The 25,789-nt window shown below is 33.9% G+C and overlaps 2 protein-coding genes across 2 annotated transcripts; one reads left to right on the forward strand and one right to left on the reverse strand.

Annotated features, from left to right (window-relative positions):
• The first annotated feature begins 1,327 nt into the window (after window positions 1-1,327).
• LOC111627644 (glycosyltransferase-like protein gnt14) lies at window positions 1,328-19,767 on the forward strand. The gene is made up of 14 exons (XM_023371235.1): window positions 1,328-1,588; window positions 1,799-1,985; window positions 2,066-2,194; window positions 6,783-6,850; window positions 7,135-7,292; window positions 13,208-13,334; window positions 13,416-13,580; window positions 18,502-18,624; window positions 18,688-18,841; window positions 19,006-19,084; window positions 19,155-19,272; window positions 19,338-19,427; window positions 19,495-19,576; window positions 19,645-19,767. Exons 1-14 carry the CDS (start codon window positions 1,443-1,445, stop codon window positions 19,738-19,740), a joined length of 1,722 nt encoding a protein of 573 aa, XP_023227003.1. The 5' UTR covers window positions 1,328-1,442; the 3' UTR covers window positions 19,741-19,767.
• Window positions 19,741-25,789, reverse strand: LOC111627650 (PTB domain-containing engulfment adapter protein 1-like). The gene is made up of 12 exons (XM_023371249.1): window positions 25,610-25,789; window positions 25,414-25,516; window positions 22,627-22,744; window positions 22,486-22,550; window positions 21,112-21,183; window positions 20,947-21,045; window positions 20,738-20,875; window positions 20,549-20,665; window positions 20,388-20,480; window positions 20,216-20,318; window positions 20,000-20,154; window positions 19,741-19,937 (listed from the first exon to the last, which is right to left on the reverse strand). Exons 3-12 carry the CDS (start codon window positions 22,685-22,687, stop codon window positions 19,863-19,865), a joined length of 978 nt encoding a protein of 325 aa, XP_023227017.1. The 5' UTR covers window positions 22,688-22,744; window positions 25,414-25,516; window positions 25,610-25,789; the 3' UTR covers window positions 19,741-19,862.

The raw sequence follows: 25,789 nt of genomic DNA on the forward strand, positions 1-25,789 counted from the left end.
AATACAGCATTAAACTGTACGCTATCGTTCTATACAGTTTATACTGATGTACTGTACAGTACATAATGATCTTTACATCCTAAAGTGATTAAGACCGAGTTGCTATCTGTTACAATATCATCAAATATCCTAACAATAACAAATTTCTTATCTTCTACATACTGAGAGATGTGTTTTTCACAACAGTAGTAAATACAGCAGCTGTTTGGAAGGATGTAGGAGTCTTCCATAGCTTTTGGTTATGGTCAGCCCTACAATTTTCTCCCTTGGTCCCTTCTGCTCCTGAGGAAAATAGTAGGAATTACGTCCTGTCTTTAGTGTTGGTTGTAAACGCTACTCTGTATGGCTATATCTCGCGAAAGGTCACATTTAGAGGTATGCTTCCTTTGACTTTTTTGCTCTTATGGACATACTCTACAGTTCTGTTAAGGTTGCAATAGCGTCATTCGCATCTGCAATTGTACTCTAAGGAAGCAGTTCTTGGTGATTTCGAAGTCTCTTGGTATATACCTTCTCCGCGCATTTTGTTTCTCCGGATCTCTCGGAAACGAACACATGGCACTTTTTTTACAAGAGGCATGGCCACTTTGGAACACGTTACTCAGAAGGCATCATTACATCAAAATCAAACGATTTCTATATTAATTAACAAACCCGCTATAGCACTAACTAAAGTGACCCGAATTGCTGGCAGTACCGCCCTGGTGACAAAGTTTGTCTCTNAAAATCGAATTCGAGTGAGCAGCTCCCAGATATAGACGGTCGGAAGGCCGAACGGTCAAGGTGGCAGCTTATCGCTCTGGGGAACCCGGGATCGAATCCGTACAGATCAGGAATATTTCGGAGTGTGGTCCGACCGGATATGTCGGTCCCCGTCCCTCATCACCCAGCCGCCCCATTGTGGGCCTGGCCGAACCCACAATGGGCTTGCTAAAAGAGGCCCTCTTAGTGCCCATAGGGTGGAGAGTTAAAAAAGTTTGCCTTGGATATTAAAATTCATATTAGTAATTAGTACATTATTTAATCGTAAAGGGCTAATTTTTAAATTTAATTTAATTAGGAAAGAACTACAGCTGGCAACAGTTAAATTAGCATTTAGCTCTGCCATCTAATGACAGAACGTGAAATATAACACTACTATTAAAATTTTTCTCAAATTTTTATATATTATTAATTATTTAATAAATTATCTATTTTAAAGCTAATTTATTATTATTTTACTTCAGTATAATATGTTAGTTTTTAATTTATCGCAATTATTGTACTCCCCGCGTTTCTTTATGCAGCGAGAGTGTAGCGAAATGACGTCACGAGCAGTGTTGGCCAATTAGAAACCAGTTTCAGTGTGTTCGCTGTAAAGCGCTTCTCGAGTGCTGCATAAAGAAACGCGGGGACTAGCAAATTAAATCGACTCCATCTGGTGGACAGAAGTGTAATTGAAGATGATAGGCTGGAGAAGATGGAGGAAGTTAGTGATGCAAGCCAGCACATTTCAGATGATATTATTTGCTATATTACTCCATTCGTTGATATCCATATTCATTATATATACTCATTTGATATCCTACATAACAGATGATGAGAATTGGTAACTTATATTTTGATATTTTCTACAATTAAAGTGTATTTTCAATGTCAGCCTCTTAGAATCCCTAGCAAAGTGATGCTGGATAATTATCCAGTGAAGTTTATATTGTATATTACCTGATAAAGGGATACGAAAGATGCATCTGGACTATGTAGGCATTATAATAACGATTTATAATTATTAATATGATTTTTTAAATAAATTTTACAGGAAAATCAATGAAAAACAGCAAAGAAATTTGCCTAGAGTGATATGGAACAGGAAATCGGCAATGAACCTGTTATCAAGCGATGTAACACCTCAGCACGAGATCTCCCTTCATGGGTGGTGGATGGATCACGCCAAATGGGACGTCGACGTGCAATGCTTCAATCAGAAGTGGAGCCTCTGCTCAAAAGTACTTTTACGAAGCTTTAAAATCATGAAAACATGATTTTAAAACTTCGTAAAAGCATTTAATTTCCATTTCCGTTTCAGGTGTTAAGTACCAAATGTAAGAGCGACGGAGTGCGCGCCGTCTATCAGTATCTTCCAATTCGTGAACAAAGTCTGTTACGGATTATAGACATTAATGTTCGCGCTTCCTTTGATGAATTAGAACCTCAGGTAAGAGATTTGAGTAATTGGTTTTTTGGGAACTTATCAGAACTGTAGAATGTGCCTCTACAAGTAAAAAAGTCAAAGGAACTGATGGTCTATGTGTGACGTATAGTCTTCTGAAATTTAGCCCCTCTGGTTGTTAAACCTGTGATAGACTTAATTGAGCATGCAGCACGACTTCAATTGTGCCCCAGGAGTAATCAGTTAAGTGGCCTTTCTCGTATTTTACGAGCTTTCAGCCGTCTCTAGTAAAGCGGAAAAGAGGTGTTTTCTAGCATGTTTTTGAGAAATAGTTTTGGGCTTTTCATTTTTAAATTTTACCCCATTTTTGAGGGTCCAGAAATCCAGATGGACCAATTTTAGGAAATCTATATCTCAAGAAAGATCACTTGCAGATCATCAGTTTCTTTGACTTTTTTACTCTTTTGGGCATAGTCTGCAGCTCTGATAAGGTCCCAACCATCTCATTCAGAGCTGCATTTGTACCCAAAGAGGGGTATCATTTTGAGTGATTCTAATTTTAATCTGGTTTGATCTACTGGGAATTTTTCTTGGATTCTTTGAACCAGTATGTTGAGTCCTGTCTCTCACATTCAATATTTCATCGGCAAAATCCAACAATGTATTCAGGGAGGGTGCATTGTCTTTATAAATAAATAAATAAAAGTACTATGTACAGGAAAAATTTTGAAATGACAAATGCACCTGTACTCATGTATATACAATATATAAGAGCTTATTCTTTATCCACACCACTAGTGACTACATCCACAGTAGAGTAAGGGTGAACATAGTATTGCTTGTTCTAACTTGGGCCCTCTAATGTCAGTTCTTATTATGCTACTGACAGAATCACAACAGTACAAGTACAAAGGTGATGGGACTGTCCATAAATTACATAATATAGAAAAGGATGGAGGGAATGCGCATAGTCATTTTAATGCATTACACATGTTTACAAAAACATTACACAAGTATAATGCTAGGGTCTCAACTCTTGGGTAATAGAATAGATTCATTTTTGTTTCAGAAATGTTGCATAAGAAACCATACTGTTTACGTTGCTGTTTTGTATCCCATGCTGTGTATTATTTCTTAATATAATTAATTGATGTTACATAATTTTGGAGGTGGGTATATGCAGTGGTGTTGCAAGGGGTGAGATGGTAGTTGAAAGATATATAATTTGTGTTAATTTATAGACAATCACCATCTTGGTCTATCTTTTTGAGATATAAGGTCATTTCACAAGTGCACAAGACAAAGGATATTGCATGAATTGTGCGATGTTTCAGTTGCTATCAAGTCTTTGGTGGTCTTCACTATAGACTCAAGTATGTTTGCAAAATTGAATGGGCTGACTTTGATTAAACTTTGCCATTTTCTATTAATTGAGACGAGGAATCTAAAAATGTAATGAAGGTACATTTAAATGTAAAAAATAGGGATTCGGGGGTTTTCGATATACAGAGGAGTTAAACTGACAATATATGTGCTCTCTGATATGACTAATGGACTTAGGCCTAGAGGTCAAAAATAAAAACAGCATTGTGTGTACTTAATGGAAAATAGGTGTGAAAAACAAACAAAACACCATAACAAAGCAGTCAATGAGATTGTTTTGTTTTTAGATCACCCCCTCCATGTCAGCCAGTGCAAGGATTGTCTCTTCGTATCTGGCCAATGCAAGGATCGCAACTTCTGTGGCCAGCAGGTACAAGGATTGTCTCTTTTGTGGCAGTAAGTGTGAAGTTTTCCTATCTGTATCCATCAGGTACAAAGATTGCCTCTTCTGTGCCTAATAAGTGTATGAATTGCTTTTTTCTGGCTCTGCCTCAATTGTGTTACGATATGATAAAGTTGTGCGATGTTGTAGTATAATTTATAAAAAGCAATTGTATAACTATAAGGGAGCCACAGTAAGGGTCTAGAAGAGCTGTATGCAGTTTGCAAGCTGCATTTTGGCCATCCCTGATGTATGTATAATATAAATTTGTTGCCTTTTCTAGGCAAATTGATTATAATTTTATATTAACCTGTATTAACAAATTTGGGAGAAGTTGGGGGAAGCTTATGTTCAACAGTGGATGTCAAAAGGCTGATGATGATACAGTTGAAACCCATTCTATGACTGTATGAAATGCTGTATTTAAGTGGCATATTACTTTCCTGGCTGTTATGTATACCTAACAAGGAAAGGTATTAGAATCGTGTCAAATTAGATCCTCCGAGTATTTTGCAAATCTTCATGTTTTGAGACATCTCAAATTAAAAAATAAAAAAAGAAAAAGACAGGAAAAATTCTGTGGACATGTGTGTTGGCATCTAATTCATTTAATGTCACAAGGTGTGGTAAAGATGAAATGAAATATGACATGGTAACTAGTGTATAGGCCCACCAGTGGCCAAGCTGTTCCATTCTCCGAACACTGGGAATCCGGTTGTGGGTTTGCACCTCAGCAGGATGTGCAGGCCATGTGAAGTTTTCTAGGTTTTCTCCATGTCTGTAACACCCAAATAGCAACCAGTTACCCTTAAAACACTTCCCAGAAGACATTCTCTCCTAGGCAGATCGTCCAAGTGTTGTGTTGCCGTAACTTAACTAAACAAACAAACTCGTGTATAAGGGGCATCAATGCTATTAACTTTTGGTGGTTAAAAGTCAAAGGATGGGAAGATAAGAGAGGTTGAGTCATATCTCGAGTGTGGTTAGACTTAATTAAGGTTTTATTTGTTATTAACATTTACATCTTTGTTTTTATAAAACTCATCTCTACTCTGAAAATTAAGCTTTTGTTGTTTGATAATAATTAATAATATAGAAATTATTTTTTTTAACAAAATCTCAAAGAAGATAGTGCCACAAACAATTTTAATTTTGTACTAGTGTTTGTTTACTTGGAAAATTATACACTTGTTAGATTTTTTTGTTTTTATTAGTTGTTCTTTCATAATATTATATACAGTCGACCCCCCTATAATTACGATTCCTATAAAACTACGAAAAAATATACGTATTTTGGAAATGTTGAGTCGGATTAGTGTAGAATCAATTAATTTTATGGAAGAAAACCTTTCAATCAGCCGTAGTCCGTAAACTTGACACGTGTCGGGCTGTGATTGGAACGACTTGTAAGAAATCGGATTCCTAATAAATTGGAACGTATCTATATCTTATAGGGGGGTCGACTGTAGTTTGAACTACATTTTTAATTTAATTTGTTTGATAAGTCAAATAATAATGGATTTTTTGGCTATAATTCTGCAAATTTTTTAATTAACTAACTAAAAATTAACAATTATAGTCCAAAAAGTCTAGCATTTTTTCATCTGTTTAGATATGTTCTGCTTTGACACTAATGCATGTTAAATTATATATATATATATATATACATATATACAGTGGAAACTTGATCATCCAAACTTGACAGGAGCTTAGGATCTTTTGGATAATCCAGACACTTGCTTTTGTGTTTGGATACAACATAAACACTGTGCATTTAAAGTTTCATGACATTTCATCTGTTGATTATAATTCTGAAAAACTTGATCATATATGTACTCATAAAGAAGTGTTGCATATGAGATATAGCTTCATGGTGCTACGATCGACAGGTGACTAGAGAGCCTGTGAATAGCAATAGGCTCTTTGGCAGACAATGTAGTGATTACCAGTTGCATAAAAAGTTTCTCTCTCTATATTATATTCTGTGGTTAAAGGTCAAGGTTTTCGGTGAGAGTCTATATATTCTGTGGTGCATACAATGCTACACATTCTACTTGTTTTAAACCAGTTTGGATAATTGAGTTTCCACTCTACAAGGTCTGTCTGGTAAGTTCCTGAACTTTCCAATTTGCCTGCTAGTGAGTGCAAACGGAATGTGAATCATGCTTCCATGCAGTGGCAGCATTGGTAAGTATTTTAGTGAAAACTGCACTGCACAATGTTGCATAGCTCTCCCCATTTGTATCAACGAGTGTTGTGTGTTTGTGATTTTTATTGTATTTAAAATGAGAATAAAGTGTTTCAAATGATTTTCACAAACAGCAAATTTGTGTGAAATTTTGTGTTAAATTGGGAAAATCCTTTATCGTGAAGACATTTGAAATGTTAAAAATAGTATTTGATGTTAACTTTCTTAGCATTAAAGTCATGCTGAGAAAGTTATTTACCAGGAATTTCTTTGAAGAAGCAGAACAATGACAAAGGAATATTATCTTGAAGTAATGTCTTGAAGTAAACGTCTTCACGAGACTATCATTGGAAAAGGCTCTATGCTTGGAAGTCAAACTGATGGATGCTCTGTGCACATATTGCTATTAATCTGTCAGTTTTTGGCAAAATGCAAGAAAACTGTTATTCCCCTCCTTACTCACCTGATCTAGCACTGGTGGAATTTGTTTTTACTCCCCAAATTAAAACTGAAGTCAAATTGTTTGAGTCGATTGACTTGTACTGTGCAGTATCTCAAATGAAGCATTCCAGAAATGTTTCAAAGGATTTACCAGACAGACATTGTATATAATATACATATAATAATATACAATTGCTAATTTAAATATTTAAAATAATGTAAACTATTTTTATTTGCAGACAAGTGGAGCAACATTTGGTGCCTTTGTTCTCATAAAATTATCGGATGAAAGTTCTGATGTAGTCAGGTTGTTCTGTTTGTTTATTTTTCAATGTTTCATACATTTAAATTTTCCTATTCTTTAAAATTATAATTTTAACCAGGGACAGATCTAGAGGAGGGATGATAGATGGTGCAATCATCCCCTTAAGAGTTTTTATTGCTAACAAGAGCTTTAATAAACTTTTTAAAGAAATAATGAACTTAAACAGTGTTAAATTAAACTGTGTAAAGCAATTTTCTTTACACAAATTAAAAACTTGCCCTCCCTAGATTTGCTCACTCGATTTTAATGATTGCAAAATATTTCAGGATTCAATTCTTGCCCAATATAAAACCGCAAACTCTACACAGTGCAAATTACAAAACTCCAGAAAACAAAACCATTGCAAGCATCACCGTCATGCTAACATGTTATGGCTTCTCGGGTACTGTCCACTTTACGGATGTCAGCATTCTTCCTCAACACGGTGAGTCGCAAGAACAATTTATCTTTTACTAAGTTAATTTTTAGTTTAAATGAAATAAATACGAAACATTTAAATAGTAGTAAGCGATAATCTGTTTGTAATTTTGTAATAATGATGCTTCGTTTAATCATGATCAAATTATACAAATTATGCATTTATATTCTGGCATCTGGTGATCCAGCACTGCTTTTAATCCTGACAGAATTAAGAGAAGTCAGGTAAAATTCCGTCTGTCAGACAGAATGGTCACAGATGGCATTTTGTAGTGCATGTTCATTTGAATTGTTGCATTGCAATTATTAATATGTTTCTAAGCAGAAAAAAGTGTCAGTGATATTAAATGCAAATGCCAATCAAAACTTTAATCCATATTTAAGTTTCTAGCAGTTTATAATGCTTTAGAGGTACTAAAGGTATACAATTAGCAGTATTAAGATTTATATTATCAAATTATTATTATTATCAGTGGCGTGCCGTCATTAGAAGCGTTGGAAGCGCCGCTTCCCTCGTATTCTCTAAAAAATAAATAAATATCAATTTTAATTATATGAAAATAATCGCACAATATTTTATTATAACCGCATTATGTATCTTATTACAAATTTCTNAGTAAGTTTTTATTATTTTATTTTTAATTGTAGCCCTTATATCATGGCTAGCGATTCGGAATGTAATTGTGATATTAAAAATGCATTTAGAGAAGTCTACGGTTTTTACTGGCTTATCGAATAAACGATACGAATGGATCCTAGACCATTACTGACGCGCGATTGACTGATTGCCCTGGATGTCGGCTTCTTACAGAAACACAGCTTCCCTATCGTCAAATGTCAAGGCACGCCCCTGATTATTATTATTATATGATCTTGGTTTGGCAAGTCTTTGGAACAGTGTCGGAAAGTACAAGGTTGATCCATATATACTTCACTTAATTGTCAAAATTGGATTTTTAGTTTGTGTAGATTGAGTTCAAATTTTACTTTGGTCATAGACATTTTTATGTGGATTTCTTGGGACTGAGAGCATTATATATAATTTTTATCCATTTAAAAAAAATAAAAGATCAGAAGAGATGCCGCAAAGTCCTGCAAAGGCAGCCTTTGATTGGCAAACATCAAAAGCTGGGTTTCTGTGTTGAGTTAACCTGGTTTCCGATAATGACAGGGGAGAAAATTATGCTTTGCATCTTATGATATATACAATTGCTTCCAAGTTGACGCAAGTTGAAAACTCGATTGCCAGCTCTTAAATTTAATACTTAACTTTGAAGTTTAAATGAATGTTAATTTAATTAATATAAAATGGATTCGTACACTACAGAGTTTAAAAAATGAATAAAACAAAGCAAAATGGTAATGACACTGTATTTAGCTTCTGTTTTGTTAATAGTATGGCAGAAAGTAATGCTGTTGTATGTAAACAACATCTCGTAACCACTTAACGTGAGACTATGGAGATCACAATACTGTCGCAATTGGAGTGGATAAATCTAAAGACTCTGTTGTGTTATCCAGGGCATCTTAAAACTATGCGATGCAGGAACATGTCACAGCTACCCAGTGCCCCGGACTGATATCTGGATTGCTTATGAAGTAGAGTAAAATGATTCACCAATGTAATGTAAACCATATTGCACAATGAAGTTAAGTCTATCGTTTTAAATGTATATAATTATATTTTAATTGTCAAAATTTGCATTACAGCAATAAAAACAAGTAATGATACATGACAAACTCAACAGTCAGTTTCTGAGCAATTCTCTGAAATGATGACACATTATATAAAAACTGAGGGAATTAACCAAAAATCCAAGATTTTCAAGGTTTTAAAGTTCAAATAAGAATGTGTAGTAATAATTAAAATGTGAATCATAGTGTAAGAATACAGGTTATAGGATACCACTCCTATAAACTGTTTGACTGTCAAAGACTTATCAGGAATGCGGTCGTATTCCATACATTTGTCATTGGGTCCTGTCTTATCAGGAAGTCCATTTTGTATTGTCATTTACCAATTATTACCACCTCGTTTGACAGTATTTTTAAGAAATTCTTACAAAATCATGTCTTAAATGATGCATAAATAGTTGAAAAGGCAATTATTTATTATCTAAAGAAACAATAGTAAATGTATTTAAGGCACCAAAAGATTTGGAATTATTAAAAAAATGAAAATAAGCAATACTATGTGCAGCTCAAGAATTGACCGAATGCTACGATGTTTGTGAAAAACATTTTTCTCCGCATCAAATTCTTTGTTCGTGGAGAGTATATAAAAATGATGGAAAGGATATCATTAGCGCTCCTTATAAAACTCCTTGACAAACAATTTTGAGAAACATTAAACACCTTGAAATAAGGAAAAACTCATCACTCTCTGTCAACAACCTTTTTAGAGTATAAAAATATCAGTTTAATGAAGATTTTTAAAAAATTATATGTGTATTCTATTACTTTGTGTTAATTTCAATAAAATAATCAAATTAGAGTTTGATTAGCAATTGTTGATAGTGGTAATCAATTGTAAAAAGTGGACTTCTACACTGTCACAATGTCTAGTGGATACTCGAGTAAGCTCGACCACTTTGTCAACATCCTTGAACAGAGAGTGGTATCACCCGTATTCTTACACCATGGTGTGAATCGACACAAAGAAAATGAATAATGGGGATTGAAAAGTGAGGTGCAGATGAATATGTCTGTCAATTTTCTAAAGATGCTCTTAGTGACTTTGGACAAAAGAAAAGCTAGTCGATTGATTTATAATTGTACAGGTAACCCCCGTATAACACGGTAGTTACGTTCCAAAAAATTGCCGTGTTATGCGAATCCGTGTTATACGAAACAAAGAACTAATACGAAAAGGAGGGTTAGGTTCCAAAAATTAAAAAACATGCTAGTATATTTTCATAATTAAGATAAATATCTTCATTAAAATTTTTTTAAGTGATACATATTAATATAAATTAAACAATGTTTTCTTCGTCATCACTAAAAACACTATTAATTAACCGAGAGCGTTTTCTTTTTGGCAAGTTATCCTTATCCTCTGAGCATTTTTCTGCATTATCTTCAGATCCATGCTTTACCTTTTGCAAAATGTATGTAATTTTAGATTGCTTGCTTCTAGTTAAAAGGTCTTTATAAATTTCCTTATATGGTGCTAAGCACTTATGAAGAATAAAGCAAGTATGGAATAAGGGAAAAACATTCGGCAACATCAGAAGCAGAAGCGTCGCGATCTGGCAACATTGAAACAAGTTTCGAGAAGGACCACGTGTATCGACAGAAGGCGAGAAGAGAAAATTTACATACTTAAGTACTAATAGTTCACGAAAATAATAATTTTCGTGAACTATTATTACTTAAGTATGTAAAAGTTTATTACATTTCCTGTTGTACGAGGGTTTTACCCAATTCTCGAACCTTGTCAGAGTGAATCCGTGCTATAAAAGTACCGTGTTATACGGGGGATGGTACCAATTCTCAAACTGTGTTAGAGTGAATCCATGCTATAGAAGTGCCGTGTTATACGGAGGTTACCTGTAATTTAAAACCAACATATAATCTACACTTGCTTTCAAATCAGCTTAAACACAGAACTCTCTTTTAGTGCCATAGTGCCTTAAATTACAGTTTCCACTATACAATTTTGTTCAGATAAATGGATTTGTATAGACTATTGCCCGGCGACAACTCCTTTACGGGTGTCGAAATCGCACCTGTAAAAATCCACTTTTATATGATTGGTCATGGGGAGAATATCATGATAAAATTTAAAAAAAAAATAATAATATATGGATGAAAATTTTGGAAGAATTAGAAATTGCTATTGGATGGAATACTTATGTTGGAAAATACATAGTGCAATCAAGTATTCCTGTTTGGTAACTGACAAAACTTCCACATAATCACCCATTGCTCACTTGACGAGCTAGTTCTGGACCCTTACCTGTCTGCATGCTAGAGATAGTTTGGCTCCTTATCAATACAAGTAGATTCATAACTTCGTCCAACCTGCAAAAGCCTACTGCACTGACAGCTCCATATAGTTGATGGGAGTAAAAAAATCAATAAAAATATTTGATATATTTAATTCCATGCAAATCAAGCTGCCCGTGGGTAAGAGGCGCCTGTTCAAAGTTATGTTTTAGTGCTTCCATAAAATAAAAATTTCTTTAATTTTATATATATATATACACATACTGTCAAACTTTACAAGTGTTTTGTCGTAGTATGGGACTAAAGGCCTGAAGACACAATCGTAGGGTTTGTGGGAGTCTCATTGTTAAATCCTCCAGTTTGACAAACAAACCCACTGCCACCCATGTGAAACACCCAATGTGTACACTTTGGCTTTATTTATAACCATAAACTGTGTGGCTATATTGTCCATTGTTATGCAAATATCAATCTATTTCGTTGACAACCACTGTATTAAAATATTCATTTTATTCATTAAAGTACACTAATGGTAAGTCTGGGGATCCAGCCACTTGTATGCAAGTATGCACGAACTGCATACCTACTAGAACTGCCTCGTTTATACATTACACCAAATGAGCAGCTCTGATCGGCAAAGAGATCATCCAGCAGTATTGATGGATAGAGAACGATGGTCTAGTTTAGTCTATACTACACCATTTAAACTCAGAAGGGTTTGTTTGGATTGCTCGGACTTTACCATACAGCCATCTGGCAGGCAGGCAGAATATTTAAATTTAAAGTAAGAAAACAGTGTGTAATTTTAAGTTTTTTTAAAGTAAATTGGATGTAAATACATTTAAATAGTTTACAATGAGCTTTATAATAATAGTACATAAGATACAGCACTGTAGTTATACAATGATAAATATAAACTTCTCATTAGTGTCATGAAAGATTTCTTAATACAAGGAATTTATTCATTTTAGCAAGTTGAGATAGGCTATGCATTTTTGAAGATAAACACGAGCAAAAAGTATTTTTAATCATTTATACCTATATATTTATATTTTTTGTATCAGTTATGATGACTCCAATAGTGGAAACGGTGTGACTAATCGTCACCTCGTGCAGAACGACAATATGTTTAAAAGTATTTAAAGAAAGCAATTCCTGTTATACATTATAAAAACACTCTGCCCTGCTGGCATTAAGAGGGCCTTTTTAATAAGTCCGTTTTGGATTCAGCTGGGCCCAGGTCGGGATGGCTGGGTGACAAGGGACAGACATCTGGACAGACCACCCCCCCAAAAAAATTCCCGGGTGATTCGATCCTGGATCTCTGGAGCAGTAGACTGCCATGACTTTCATAAACAAAGTTTTTTGATTCGTTGTTGAAATGCCAAACTGAGTAATTTTGAGTAATACATTACGTTCATGCTAAAATGGCCATTCTTAGAAACACTAAGATTAAGCCTTTTGGTTGCAGATTTTGCCAAAATTAATTTCTAAATGCATTGCTTTCTGCAATCTCCTCCTCTGCAAACTGTTTTAAGAATTCTCGAAGGAGTTGTGTGTATTTTTATTAAATTAGACACAAAATTCATTTATATTTTTGGCTTTATTAAAATGAATGCACCGATAAATGAGTGCAAATTCAATTTGCATTCGTAAAACTGTTTCTAGCGAGATATACACATGGCATACAAAGGTTATGGTCAACTTTATATTATTAAATCTTTCAATAGAATCACACAAACTAAAAATGAAATGTAGCTAAATATAAAAGTATGTACTATAATAGTACAAAGCAATTTGAATTGTTTTTACAACTGCAGATCTTTAATACTAGCCATAGACTCGATGCACACGCATCAAAATTGACCTTTTCTAAGACATAAAAGTATTAAGTTTTGAGTGTGTTACAAATTGCATTATGTAATTGAAAAAAATCTAGTTGGGATCTGAGAATATCAGCTCTTTTCTTTCTAGAAACTCATCAGAAGTTATGGAATTCCGCCGAGCAGCTTATACAGAAATGCCCTCATCGAGTTTCTTCTAGAAAACTGCAGAATTGGGTTTTTAAGGAAGAATCGTTATGGAAAGCTAATAAACAAGAGTATACTATAATTTATTTTTAACTTTTTTTGCTAAATAGCAGAACAATTCTTAACCTTTATTTCGATTTTAAATCATTTAGCATCAAAACTAACGACGTGACGGATTTAGTGACTCTGGTGACTCAAATTTCCATGGACAGAATATCTATTCTGGAAAGAAGTCTCACTCAGTGGAATGGTCCGATTTCGCTAGTCGTGTACATTCCTTTGAAAGGAACCACTAAAGAAGACGTCGAATGGCAAAGGTAATTGTAATAGTAGTTGATTTTAGTCTGTATTTAAAAAATATATATAAAAGTGTCATAATGTGGCATCGGTATGTTTTAACCAAGAGGATGATTTGATTTGATTTTGAGTTACTGGTTGATTGTTCATTTGGTAACTATGGTGATATATTGCTATTTTACTGATTAGTCACCTCAAGTAATGTTCCTTAAGGTTAAAAACAACTCATTAAACTTGCTGCCATGGTGTGACAAAATGCAACTATTGCAAAATTTATTCGTCATGTAAACAAGTAAAGTACATTGAATTTGTTGTATAATTCTCTTGTATTAATGTAAATGCAAAAACTGAAAGAAATGTTATTTAGATTTCCTTCATTTATCAAAATGTCTTATTGCCTTAGCATGGTATCCTGGATGGCATTGGCATCACCTTGGTCTCAGCTACTAACTTGCAAAGTGACTTCTTTAAAGTACAATTAATTGATACAAGATGTATTCAAACTAAAACAGGTAAATTAATGCAATAAATATGTATAGTTCTCAGCCTTTTTGGAGATGAAGATGAAAAATTTCACTTTAAATACTTAGTACTTTTGGGACTTCACCAATTCTTAGTTGTACTAAAACACCTGCAACAAGCAGGATATAGATTCTAATGCTAAATATTGTGGACAGATTATGCAATTATATCCATTCCTCTTACCTCCCACTACAGGAATGACCACTCACCTTCTATTCATCCTGAGAATGTATTTTCTTTTGGGACTAATGCCAAAAATTTTCCAAAATCCACCTAGTTCCTACCTAGAATATTGGAAGAGGCATCCATGTCTGCTCCCACCTGTGTTCTGGCATTATTATTAATGACATTTTTCAAGGAGAAGAACAAAGTTATAGGTGGATGGCAAGAAAGTGTGTTAAGGCCATATTCTTGCATTATAGGGAACTTTCAGATTTGACTCTTGGCCAAATTCCCAATACAGCAAGAATGAAAATCTCCATTTTTAAAACTTGATGTCATTTATTTGCTCTGGTTGGTCAATTTAAAAGTTGCAAGTGCAGTATTATTATTTTTCAAGTGGCAGCCATCTATTAGCTATATTTTATAAAAAATTAGCACTGTCTAGAATTGATTGTCTGGTGGTAAATGACATTAGATTGTCTACTTGGACCTTGTTTATAAATAGGACTTATTATACTGATGTAGTTTTTGATTAGCAAAAAGAGAGGAAGTCTTAGTCAAAAATCAAAACAAAATGTCTTTGTCTTTATTTTCACCTGGAAAATAAAGACACAGACATTTTGTTTTGATTTTTGGAAGGATGGGAATGAGTGGTGTAGAACCAGTTGATCTGAGGGGAGTTTTGTTGATGTTAGAGAACATGTTTCCTTTCTAGCTAGAAAAGGCTTGTAGAGATGAGGGACCAAAGGGAAGTTTTCGGAGGCATACAAAGCTAGGGGTCATCTGTTTACACCTTCGCATCCATTCTACTAATATGTTTGGCTGAGTTTAGTTTAGTTGGGAGCTTTGAAGTGATAGAATCTATGTTGTGCTTTTGGTACTAAAGGATGGAATTGAAACCCTGAAAGTATTAGGATTTAAACAGAATGTTTTGTCCTGTTCTCCAAAAAAGCAGAGAATTGTACATGAAAACCACTCATTAGGGGGACCAAAATATATAAAAATTACCATAATTTTTGGTCTGATACCTATTATACAATGTAATCAGGTCAGTATGCAAATTGTAAAGCAACAAAATGTCATTAGCTACTGATTGATCACTCAGTTAAAGGGAGAGCAATGAAATCTTGCAGCTAAAATATATGTATTTTTAAGCATTTAGTTTATTGCTTGTTTATTTATGGACTTTTGTGAGAAATAGTCATTGGGATAGGACATTTTTGATTAAATAATGCATAGACAAAGAACATAGTATTGGCAATATAGAACCAAGCTTCTTGGACACTTTCAAAGCATTTGTGTTTCTAAATCAAGACAAAATATTAAAGTGTTAGTGTATAAGCACCTCATTTATTGACCTAATGAGGAGTTTTTGGTTTTTATTTATTGTGGATAAAGAAAAAAAGGGTCTAAAGGAAACTCCAACTTGATAATTTTGTTTCGATTGTCATCTTTTACATATTACAGAACTTTAATATTTTATTCATTGAATCCTTCAAATGGGATGCACAATACAAAAAAAAATATACAAGTCTAGTTTCTGCAGTTAATCTCCAAGACTATCTTTGTAACTGCTAGACTAAGAAACAACCAGATCTCCAGCATGGGGAGTCTCCTAAAGTGAGGTGGTGCTGTACTCATACCATATAGCAATAAAAATGTCTTGGGAATGTCATAAGAGTAACAAAAACTAAGCACCCAGATATGCACAAAGTTTCATTAATTCCAATGTCTCCTCTTTAATTTCCATCATTACATTTGCACAATGATTACAATTTAAGGTACTAAAGGTTTCTTTGCCATGATCAGATCTATTGCCTGTGATAGTTGGGTATATGGTATAACTCTTATTAATTCAAACTCAGAGGGATGGCTTAAACAGTTCAAATTAAAAGACGACCATTTATTTTTAGCCAGACAGACATTTCCCAGGAATGTCTGTCTGGCCATGTGTTATCTTGCTGGAAGATAGCTGTTTGAAGCCCTGCCACGAAAGGCAACAGTACACACGAAATGTTGTGCCCATGTCATGTCATCAGTGTCCCTCGCACTACTACTAGGGGTGACTAATTTTGTACGAGATGGCTCCTCGGACCAGCAAGCCAGCAGTGGGGACATTATGCCACTCAACAGTAATGGAGGGATTGAAGCACGGTCCCAAACAGAATTGGGGTTTGTTGGTAAAGACAATGCGATGCTAGTCTGTAGCAGTCTGTGCTTTTCTCTCACGGGACCACAAGTGAAGCCAATGATGCATTACAGTTGCTTTGCATCTGCTTTTGTCTGTCAATGGTATGATAAGAGGCAGGAATTCTGTAGTAAGACTCCCACCTGTCTCTGGATGGGGGACAAAATATGCCATTGTATCTGTTTGTGCTGGTCTTGTAATCATCTCTCCTGGTGACTGTCATACCAACTCCATCTATTGTATGTAAAGGTCATAGGCTGGCCATTCTGATCTGATTTTCGGGCAATGGATTCATGGAAGCTTGTACACACTGTTAAAGACATTCTCAAGCATGCTTGGCATTCAAAGACCTCCAAACAACAGGTACACTAAAAATTCTGAACACAGCCATTTTATTGGATAGCGGATTACTGAGTGATTTTAAGGCATATGGTGGCATTACCTGGCATGCAATCAGATTACAATTGTAATCATATAAATATCTGTCAGAGACATAGCTGTATGCTGAGTTTTCTAGTAAATCAGATAATTCTGTTTGGGTGCATAGCATTTTTGTCAACGAATTAATATGAAGGTATAATTACTAGAGAGCTTTGCTTCCTAATATAGACTAACACCTATATACAGTGGGTGATCTGAACGTAATTTGTTCAGAGAGAATGTTTGCTACCTGAATTGTTCATTAACCAATCACCCATTGTACTTAGAAAAAAGCATTATAGTCAATGATGCAAATAGCTGGTCATTCACAACATTTACATAGAGGGACATTAATTGCCACTCTAGTGGGCAATACTGGCAAAATGTTAAAGCGGCACTGGGCCAAAGTTTCGTGGTTGCCATCATACTTGACGTAATGTACCGCATGGTCCTTCCAACTTGAAGTTGTCAAACAGACAATCACTTTTGCCAAATTGTAGGGGAAGATATGAATTAGTAAAGCACAAAAGTTTCATAATTCTAATTCATTAAACAGCTGAAAATAATTGCATATCATACGACTGAATGGGGATATTAGATTCAAAATATTAAAAAATATTATAATTATATGAATAAATACTATATAATATTAATTAAACTTTTTAGAATAGATGCAAAAGCATTTTTTAAAGATCCTGCTATGTTTCTACTAAATCTATTTCACAAAATAGGAGGTACCAATAAACAATTAGAACAGAAAAACTGAAAATATCTTCCCCTAGGACCTTTGCAACTGAGTTAAAATGGTTTAGTCTGTCTTGACAACTTTCCTACAACCTTTATGCCCTATTTAGGCTTACATTTGTTCATTTTTGGGACCTCCTAGATTTAAAAACATTTATTTAATTTTATTATGGGTATATGTGTGTGAGATGCTGTAGAAAAACTATGACCAATGATTGACTACCATTTCCATCGATGCTTGCTTGAAAAGACTGTAACACACATATACATATAATAAGTAGATCAATCCTATTCTTAGTTGGAGAATTTCAATGTTATACATTTATTGTTCACCAACCATACCACTTGACTACTCTTATGTAATAGTGTGAATAATTTGAGACTTGAGCTCCGACTCTGTTCGGTGTTCTATTTATTTATCGTTATACAGGGTGACCGAATCAAATATTACCTACGTTGACTAACAGTTCAGCAGTTTAGTTATATAATGTTAAGTAAATAAAGACTGAACACAACACTGTGCCATTATATAGAGGTGGTAGTTTTCTTTAATTAGAAGTGTGGAATTTCCTTTAGGAAATTATTTAACTGTTTTAGTGAGTAGAGTCAACTTGCCAGTAATCTCCTCTTGTATCCACTATTGCATGATAATACAAAAATTTGACAGTGATGTAGGAGCTATGGGTTAACTATAATTGGTCTGGGAGAAAACTTGTCATTTCTATTGTTTGGCTAGCTCTTGTATAAAAATATATCAAAATTATTGTGACATTTAGTAAAAGTATTACGATAATTCTGCTAAAATGTTGGAGACTGAATACACTAAAGGTGCTGTTGAAATTAATTCTTCTATGATTAAAATGAGAAAACATAATGATAGCATTATTATTATTTTTTTAATCTAGACTTTACATCCAGAAAAAGCTAAAGAGTTTGAACTTGGGAACAAAATGCTCTGTAACACTGGTCTATGGTCAAAGCAATGACGGAGACTACCCCATCAATCTGCTGAGAAACATTGCTATAAAGTAAGTTATAATTATGAGTGCAATATCTATAATGTCCTTAAATAAATTACTTAAATTTAATAGACAAACAGAAACTAAATTTCTCCTCCTGCTCGATGCGGACTTCCAACCCTCCCCGAATTTCCAACAGCACTTTGCATCGGTGATTAAACACCTGCGCACGAATCCGAAGACTGCTTTTGTAGTGCCTGCCTTCGAATATATTGAACTACCTCAGGTAAAAATAATAAAAGGTATATGCAAGAATACTAAGTTTGCATTTCTAGAGGCAATCCAAGTATTTTCTTAGAGCAGTTGTAATTTTTTGAATTTCCTCCCTCTCCTGGCATTATCTGTAATTAATTAATTCGACTGAGATTCTTATCAATTTTTTTTTAGTAGAAACGAGACAATGTTCCACAAACAAAAGAAGAATTACTTCAGCTGCTTCACAGAGAAGATCCCTTTATACTTCCTTTTAGTATCCTTTTGACTATTAATTGTAATTTAAATTAGCTTTAGACAATGCCATTCCTTTACCAAATGATCAGGATTATCCGAGTCGGCAGAATCTCACCGACTCACAGACTACTGGAAGTGGTACAGGGCGGATAGAATTTATCAAGTGCATGGCTACAGTGATAAATACGAACCGTATCTAGTTGTGCAGTGAGTTTAGCTTTCATATCGACGAAAAATATCAATTTGTGTTTACATTGATTTTATTTTAACAGAAATTCTGCTCACTTACCTCTGTACGACGAGCGTTTCACCGGTTATGGTATGAATAAAGTGACACACTGTACAGAACTATTTGCATCTGGGTAAGCTTGTGTGAAATCTTAAAATTAACAAGTTCTTATTAATAACAAATTGATGTTTTCGATATAGGTTTGTGTTTTATGTTCTTTCCGATGCATGGGTGATTCATCTTCCTCACAAAGCATCTTCATATTCATTAGAATTTCTTCAGGTATGTTTTTGTGATTATTACCTATATCAGATGGTCTGTTTTTAAATTAAACTTTTGCCTGCTGACAGAATCCATATCAGCGACTGAGAAATCGTATGGAGCGGTTTGAATTTATAGCAACCATCATGAGGAAGCACAGACTAGGAAAATGTAAACTTAAATAAGAAAATAAAATGTTTTAATTACTAAAATTTCTATATTATTAATCTTTGCTTAAATAAATACAATAAATTTCATTAAAAATGTGTATAAATCTTCCGCTCTCTAAATATATCACAAATATCAATTAGTTTTTACTTGTATCCAAAATATCTGCGGAGAAGTCGTCATTGCCAAATGAAAGTCCACAGCTGAAACCATCCTATTTGAGGAAAAAAAAAATCTGTAATTATGCTTGGTGTGAAAAAACAAGCTTCGACTTACCCTCATTTCTAGAAGCTTTTTATCAATTGCACCTATCGCATTCTCCAGATCTATTTCTTTTATCGAGAAAGCGCTGAAATCACCCATTCCGAAGGGATCATCTACTGTCGATTGTGTTGGATTGAATGGTTCTGCACCAAACAAATCTGTGTTACCTGAAAGATTCGGCTTTTAGCTTCAAAGATTACAAAATGTTGTTGCGTTGGAAGGATTTACCATTTGTAACATGTTTGTTTCCCACATTGACGTCCTCCATGTCGGCCAGCAACAGATTTTCGAGTCGTCTACCGACCGTTGGCATTTCGTCACCAAGAAGATCCTTAAATATAAAAGTAACAATTTAGAAGTTTTAAAATTAATCACGAACAAATCAGACGCGAAATTATACCTGAACATCCGATTTCTTATTGCCGTCAACAAGCTGTTGATATTCAGATATTTTCTTCTTTAATTCGGCATTTTCTGCTGTTAGATCACAAACCTAGTTGTCGACAAAATGAGCTCAACTTTGGTTCAAAAGAATTAGAAAAAATTAAGAACCATACAAACCCTCTTTTGCAATATCATGCAGCGTTTCTTCATTTCTAGATCCTTGTTAAACGTTTCTAGAAATCTTCTGTAAGCTAGATCGAATGCTTGTCCGATCGTCAATGTGATTTCTTCTGCCTGAGGACAACATTCCATGTTAGTCGAGTGTCCCGCAAAAATATACACGAATATTAAAGTAACGCTACTTACTAGTTTATCGCTTACAAATACGAAACATTTATGCTTATCGGTCTCTATCTCCTTTGCAATGAAGCTGAAGAATTTCTTGTCCGACTTATCGTCAGCACAATATGATATTCTATGTAGGGGATATGTGTAATATACTTTCTACAAACATTATAAAAGATATTTAGTTTTGGCTAGACTTCTAGTGTGCTTTTTATTTCATTTATACTAACTTTAGCTTTTGGCTCTTGGATCGCCACGCCGTCTATGGATATGGTCAGTTCGACTTTCGGAATCTTTGTGCCATCGGCCCGCTTCACTTGCTGGTTGAACTGAATGGCCAGAATTTGATTCAACATTGGCTTTAAAACTGTTATTGCTACAAAATAATTACATACCTTCAACTTTCTGATTCCTTCCTTGACAACATCTATACCCTTTGCCTGTTCGACTTCCGTGCTTCCTAGAAACTTAAATGAAAATATTCTAATTGTTTTAAAATTATTTTTCGTTTTCCTTATTGTTTAAATTAATATTTATCCGATTCTTTTGTTTTCCTAGAAACTTCATCATTCTTTCTAAATTACCAGAAAACCTGTTTTGTGAAAACTTAAGCTGAAATTACTGCCAACAAATTACTATTATAATGATGGTCGTGGTGCCGAATACAAATGATGTGTATCAAGTTTTTGACACAGTTTGCATTAGCCGTGCTTAACGGAAAATGTCGACCTTGTACCGATGTCGTTTGGCATCAAAACCACAAGTAATTTCTTTTTTCTAGGAAGAATGCGAAATTACTTTTGCAGAGTGTAGAACTACAGAGAGATTAATTGAGCTTGCAGTTTTGATTTTTACTAACAGAAATTAACCACAGAACTTTGAATGTGACGAGACAAATGGAAGTAAGATGACAATACTACTTATGGCACTTTATAGCATTACCAGTCAAGGCATAGCTGAATGCAAATTAATGATAAATTGCTAAATTATGCACATGTATTAGTTAATCTGAATGTTTAACTATTCTTTAAATGCAACTTAAATAGTCAATATCATTAATATTTTGTTATTTTGCAGTGCTGTTTAACACAAATAAATACAAAAAAAAATGCTAAATGTGAAGTATTGGCACACAAATGTTATGGCCAACCACAATTACACTAGTCATGGGTAAGCCCAATCCACAATAGGTCAACTAGCACGGGTAAGGAAGAAAGACGGATTGAAGTGTCGTCCTCAATCTACAGGCTATTGAGAGCTTATACAGGACCAGAGGATAGAGAAGACCTCTTTAGCCCCTTTTACCATTTTGTTTTTTGGTAAATAAAATAAGTAGAATGGTTTTTGTTAGTAAAGAAACAGTCTTAATTTATAGGGAGAGGAACCACTATGGTCCTCCAATTATTTCTCTTGTATTGGGGAAAAATTTCCAGCTCTCCTGTTCTCAATGGCCCATCTACCCACAATAAATAACAGCCATCAGAATTGGATTTAAATCCAGATCCTTCTCTGCACTATGGCCGTCTGACCAATTGCAGTTTTCACTGCCACAAATTGTCATTGTCATCCTTATGATAAGATGCTATTTAAGGTTTGCAAGAGTCAAAAGTGGCAATTTGTTACAAATTTTAAGAGTCAGCTTGAAGCATACAGCATAATTTGCAGATAATTACAATACTGCTTACATTCTACAGTAATCATTAATTCACCCAATAAATCATTAATTAGTTTGTCTAAAACAATTTTAACAGAATTTATAAAATGCTTACTTTAACCAAATAAACGACGTGTCCACTTTTCAATGCCTCAGCCGAATGAATCCAGTGCTTGTTCCCTAAAGTTCGAATAATTTAAATGTTTTCAAACAACGATGCGATACAAAGCAGAAGTGGCAATTTGATGCAACTTACCTTGTTTTGAGTTACTCTTGTTGCTGTGAGTTCTCTTCAATAAAGACGACTGTTTGATCATGTCAACTACGGTTACGTTCCAAAATTTGTGAGTGATCTATGCTCCGTCAAATCCTACCTGTGTAAAAGTTTAAAATCAGACTACAGAACATAAATTTGAATCTCTAAACAAGTTTCTGAATGCTCAATTCCACAATTTTAAATAAGAGCTGTATCGTACAAGAGCGGAATTAAACAAAATAACAAATGCACTCGACAACAGTTAATCCACACGTCTCAACCGGTTTAGAATTTCGTAAGTATTATTAGATCCTGCCACAAGATTTTGCAATTTGAATACTCTGAAATCCTATGCATTGTGGACGAAGACAATTCATTTGTCTTGTTTTTAATTACATTCTAACTTCTTAAGAAAGTTTTCTAGCTGAATAAATTTCTTTTATTTTTCCTTCTTTCATAAAATAATAAAAATAAAATTCCTTACAATTCATTATAAAGAAAAATAAAACACTTAATATTCCCTGTAAAGAGAATACTACAGGACGTAATAAAATTTAGCAGATGTTTCCTGCTCATAAAGGATGTTTGTCATTATAGAATACATCCTATTTTGCAATAAAGTGACTACCGACATCAAAAGACGCTAAAACTTTGATTAATTTACGACGTTCGGTGCTATCAAATAAACATTTGTACGTCATAGCAATCTGCATGCGATAATCTGTAAATTTTAATCAAAAATTGAACGTGCACCTTCATTATATGCTCTTGAGCAAGTGGGTGATTATATTTAATAAACCCATATCATTTATGTGCATTTTCTTCAATTCTTCACTTGTTTTATCATGATATCTTAGATAATTGTCAATGTTTTCATACATCATTAATGTATGTTTGCTTGTGTTTAGAAGTTATCTGCTACACTAATAATGTCACCAACATGCACATTATAAATGCCGAAATATGTAAGAAGTTATGCAACTTCCTTTCACCTGCTTCATTAAACTCAGGCTACTATTACTAAGACTAGGAGAAATTATTATAAATTTTTATTTGTAATCTTAGTTATCTAATACAATCTTTGAGCAGATATTTACACAGAACATTTTCTTACAAACCACCATCAAGTATAATCAAAATACTAGACAAGATCATTGAAGCTGGCATTAATGGATATGTGTTAATGGATACGTGTGTGGCACACCCAATACTTGCAATTTAAATAAATTATTGGGCAAGTTATTATATAGGTATCAGAGAATCTTGTAATACCCATAGGAATGAATCTGTTGCACCCGTGTTGGAGTATTGTAAAAGCCAGATTACTACTCTATTTTTCTAAATATAAGTTATATTCTGTTTCTAATCTACTATACATTTTAGAAATTCTACATAAACAAATTTGCAGAATTACAAACAACCTATCAGAGCTTTATGTCAAATTAAATATTAACTTTAAAAAATTCCATTGCTTTCTTTATACTGCACCAGTTCAAGCATTACTAAAAATTGAAAAACAAATCTTGAAAAATGCATTGGTACTAAGGGAATGAATGCAGAAAACAGAAGCATGACACCATTGCTTCATTCCACACGAGAGGTCCTTATTTATTCAAAAGAAATAGTTACAAATCTAAATCTCCATGCACTGGGTTTAATTATTACATGATTATGATACTAAAACCTGGAAAGGTCTATGAGCAAGAGCATTACAAGCCCAATTCAAAAATCACTTGCAAAGTTTATATTTTATTAACTGACAGGACCCCCAAATACAAACTAGATTTGCCATTATTACTACTACAAATCTACAATTATTAATTTGATACACTCAATATGAATGTGCCATTTGCATTATTGAAAGAATCTGTATTCAATATTACTACTACTACTATTATTATTATTATTTTGACATCACCACTGATCCTGAATTACTCTGCTGTCACTAATATAATAATTGTAGGGAAGTATACAGCTGTACAGATTACAAATGCATTAGAAATGGCCGTATATAATCAGAAACATAATTTATATAGAGATTTAAAGGCACAATTTAAGATTTGAGTGTACAAATTCCAGCTTTAAGAGGAACAATAAGAAACTTGTTGCATTATTATTGAATTATTCAGTTGAAAGTTAAAAAAAAACAACAAAAATTGAATATTTAAAACCGACACACACACAAAAATAAAATAAAATGTGCTGCGGTGAGCAAATTTTCAAAGTAACAATACATTACACAACATATCCTCCATCCTTATCCTAAATAAAATGCAGGAAAAACGTGTTTAAATATAGGAGTGGGAAAAATGACTTTTGTTCCTAATTAAGCTCTATATATACATAAATATATCCACACAAAGAAAACTTATTAGAAAAATACACGTACTGTACGCATCTATACACGAATAATGTTATTTTCTAGACAGTAAATGAGTAATTTAATAAAGAATAAATGAAAAATTATGCACGGGTGTTGGCTAGCATGCAACATAATACATATAGATTATGCAAAACGTCAGCATTTTCAGTACATAAATAACATCCTGTCAACGTATTGGGCAATTGACAGGTGTAAAAAAAAATTGTCTATAACAGAAATGTATGAGAAATTGGCTAGAAGATGAAAGACGTGACCTTCTGACCTAAATGCATAAAGCTTCCTTCATTTACAAACTTTACAAATTACACACTTGTAAATAGATTTTTTTACACATTAAATTATACGTAACACCCTTTACGTGTTTATAAAACACTTTAAATATACAAAGAGTTTATTAAACTTACTTTTTATCGAAGTACGTTCCTTATCTGTCTTTCGGGTTCGACTTTGCTTTCAACCTGTTGCTGACGTCACCGGTGCGAGTAGTGGCCGTCACGTGATCGACAGCTGGGGAGATGTGTACAGTACAGTACATATATATAAGAGCAAACCAGAATTTTTCACATCGACGCCTTTCAGAAAATAAAATTCTGTACTTACCAACTTTGAGGGGGAGGGGTTCGAATTTTTTAGGGATTTTTCTTTATTCTCGCGTGTGTAAACCCGTACATTTAGTATAGAATCATAAATTAACACGAATTATCGGTCGGGTTGTACAGTTAACAAATGAAAATTCAATTTATAAATTACACCAGGAAGTGATTTGTGTGTCAACTATGC

Source organism: Centruroides sculpturatus, unplaced genomic scaffold (assembly GCF_000671375.1).
Source record: "Centruroides sculpturatus isolate CEXI.00-Female unplaced genomic scaffold, Cexi_2.0 scaffold1, whole genome shotgun sequence".
NCBI lineage: Eukaryota > Metazoa > Arthropoda > Arachnida > Scorpiones > Buthidae > Centruroides > Centruroides sculpturatus.

Coding starts and splice junctions, on each gene's coding strand:
- LOC111627644 (XM_023371235.1), top strand. CDS start 1,443: ATGATAGGCTGGAGAAGATGGAGGAAGTTAGTGATGCAAGCCAGCACA. Junction 1,589..1,798: donor ATAACAGATGATGAGAATTG/GTAACTTATATT, acceptor TAAATTTTACAG/GAAAATCAATGAAAAACAGC. Junction 19,085..19,154: donor TCCCTTTATACTTCCTTTTA/GTATCCTTTTGA, acceptor CCAAATGATCAG/GATTATCCGAGTCGGCAGAA.
- LOC111627650 (XM_023371249.1), bottom strand. CDS start 22,687: ATGATCAAACAGTCGTCTTTATTGAAGAGAACTCACAGCAACAAGAGT. Junction 20,319..20,387: donor ATAAGAAATCGGATGTTCAG/GTATAATTTCGC, acceptor TTTATATTTAAG/GATCTTCTTGGTGACGAAAT. Junction 19,938..19,999: donor AAAAGCTTCTAGAAATGAGG/GTAAGTCGAAGC, acceptor TTCCTCAAATAG/GATGGTTTCAGCTGTGGACT.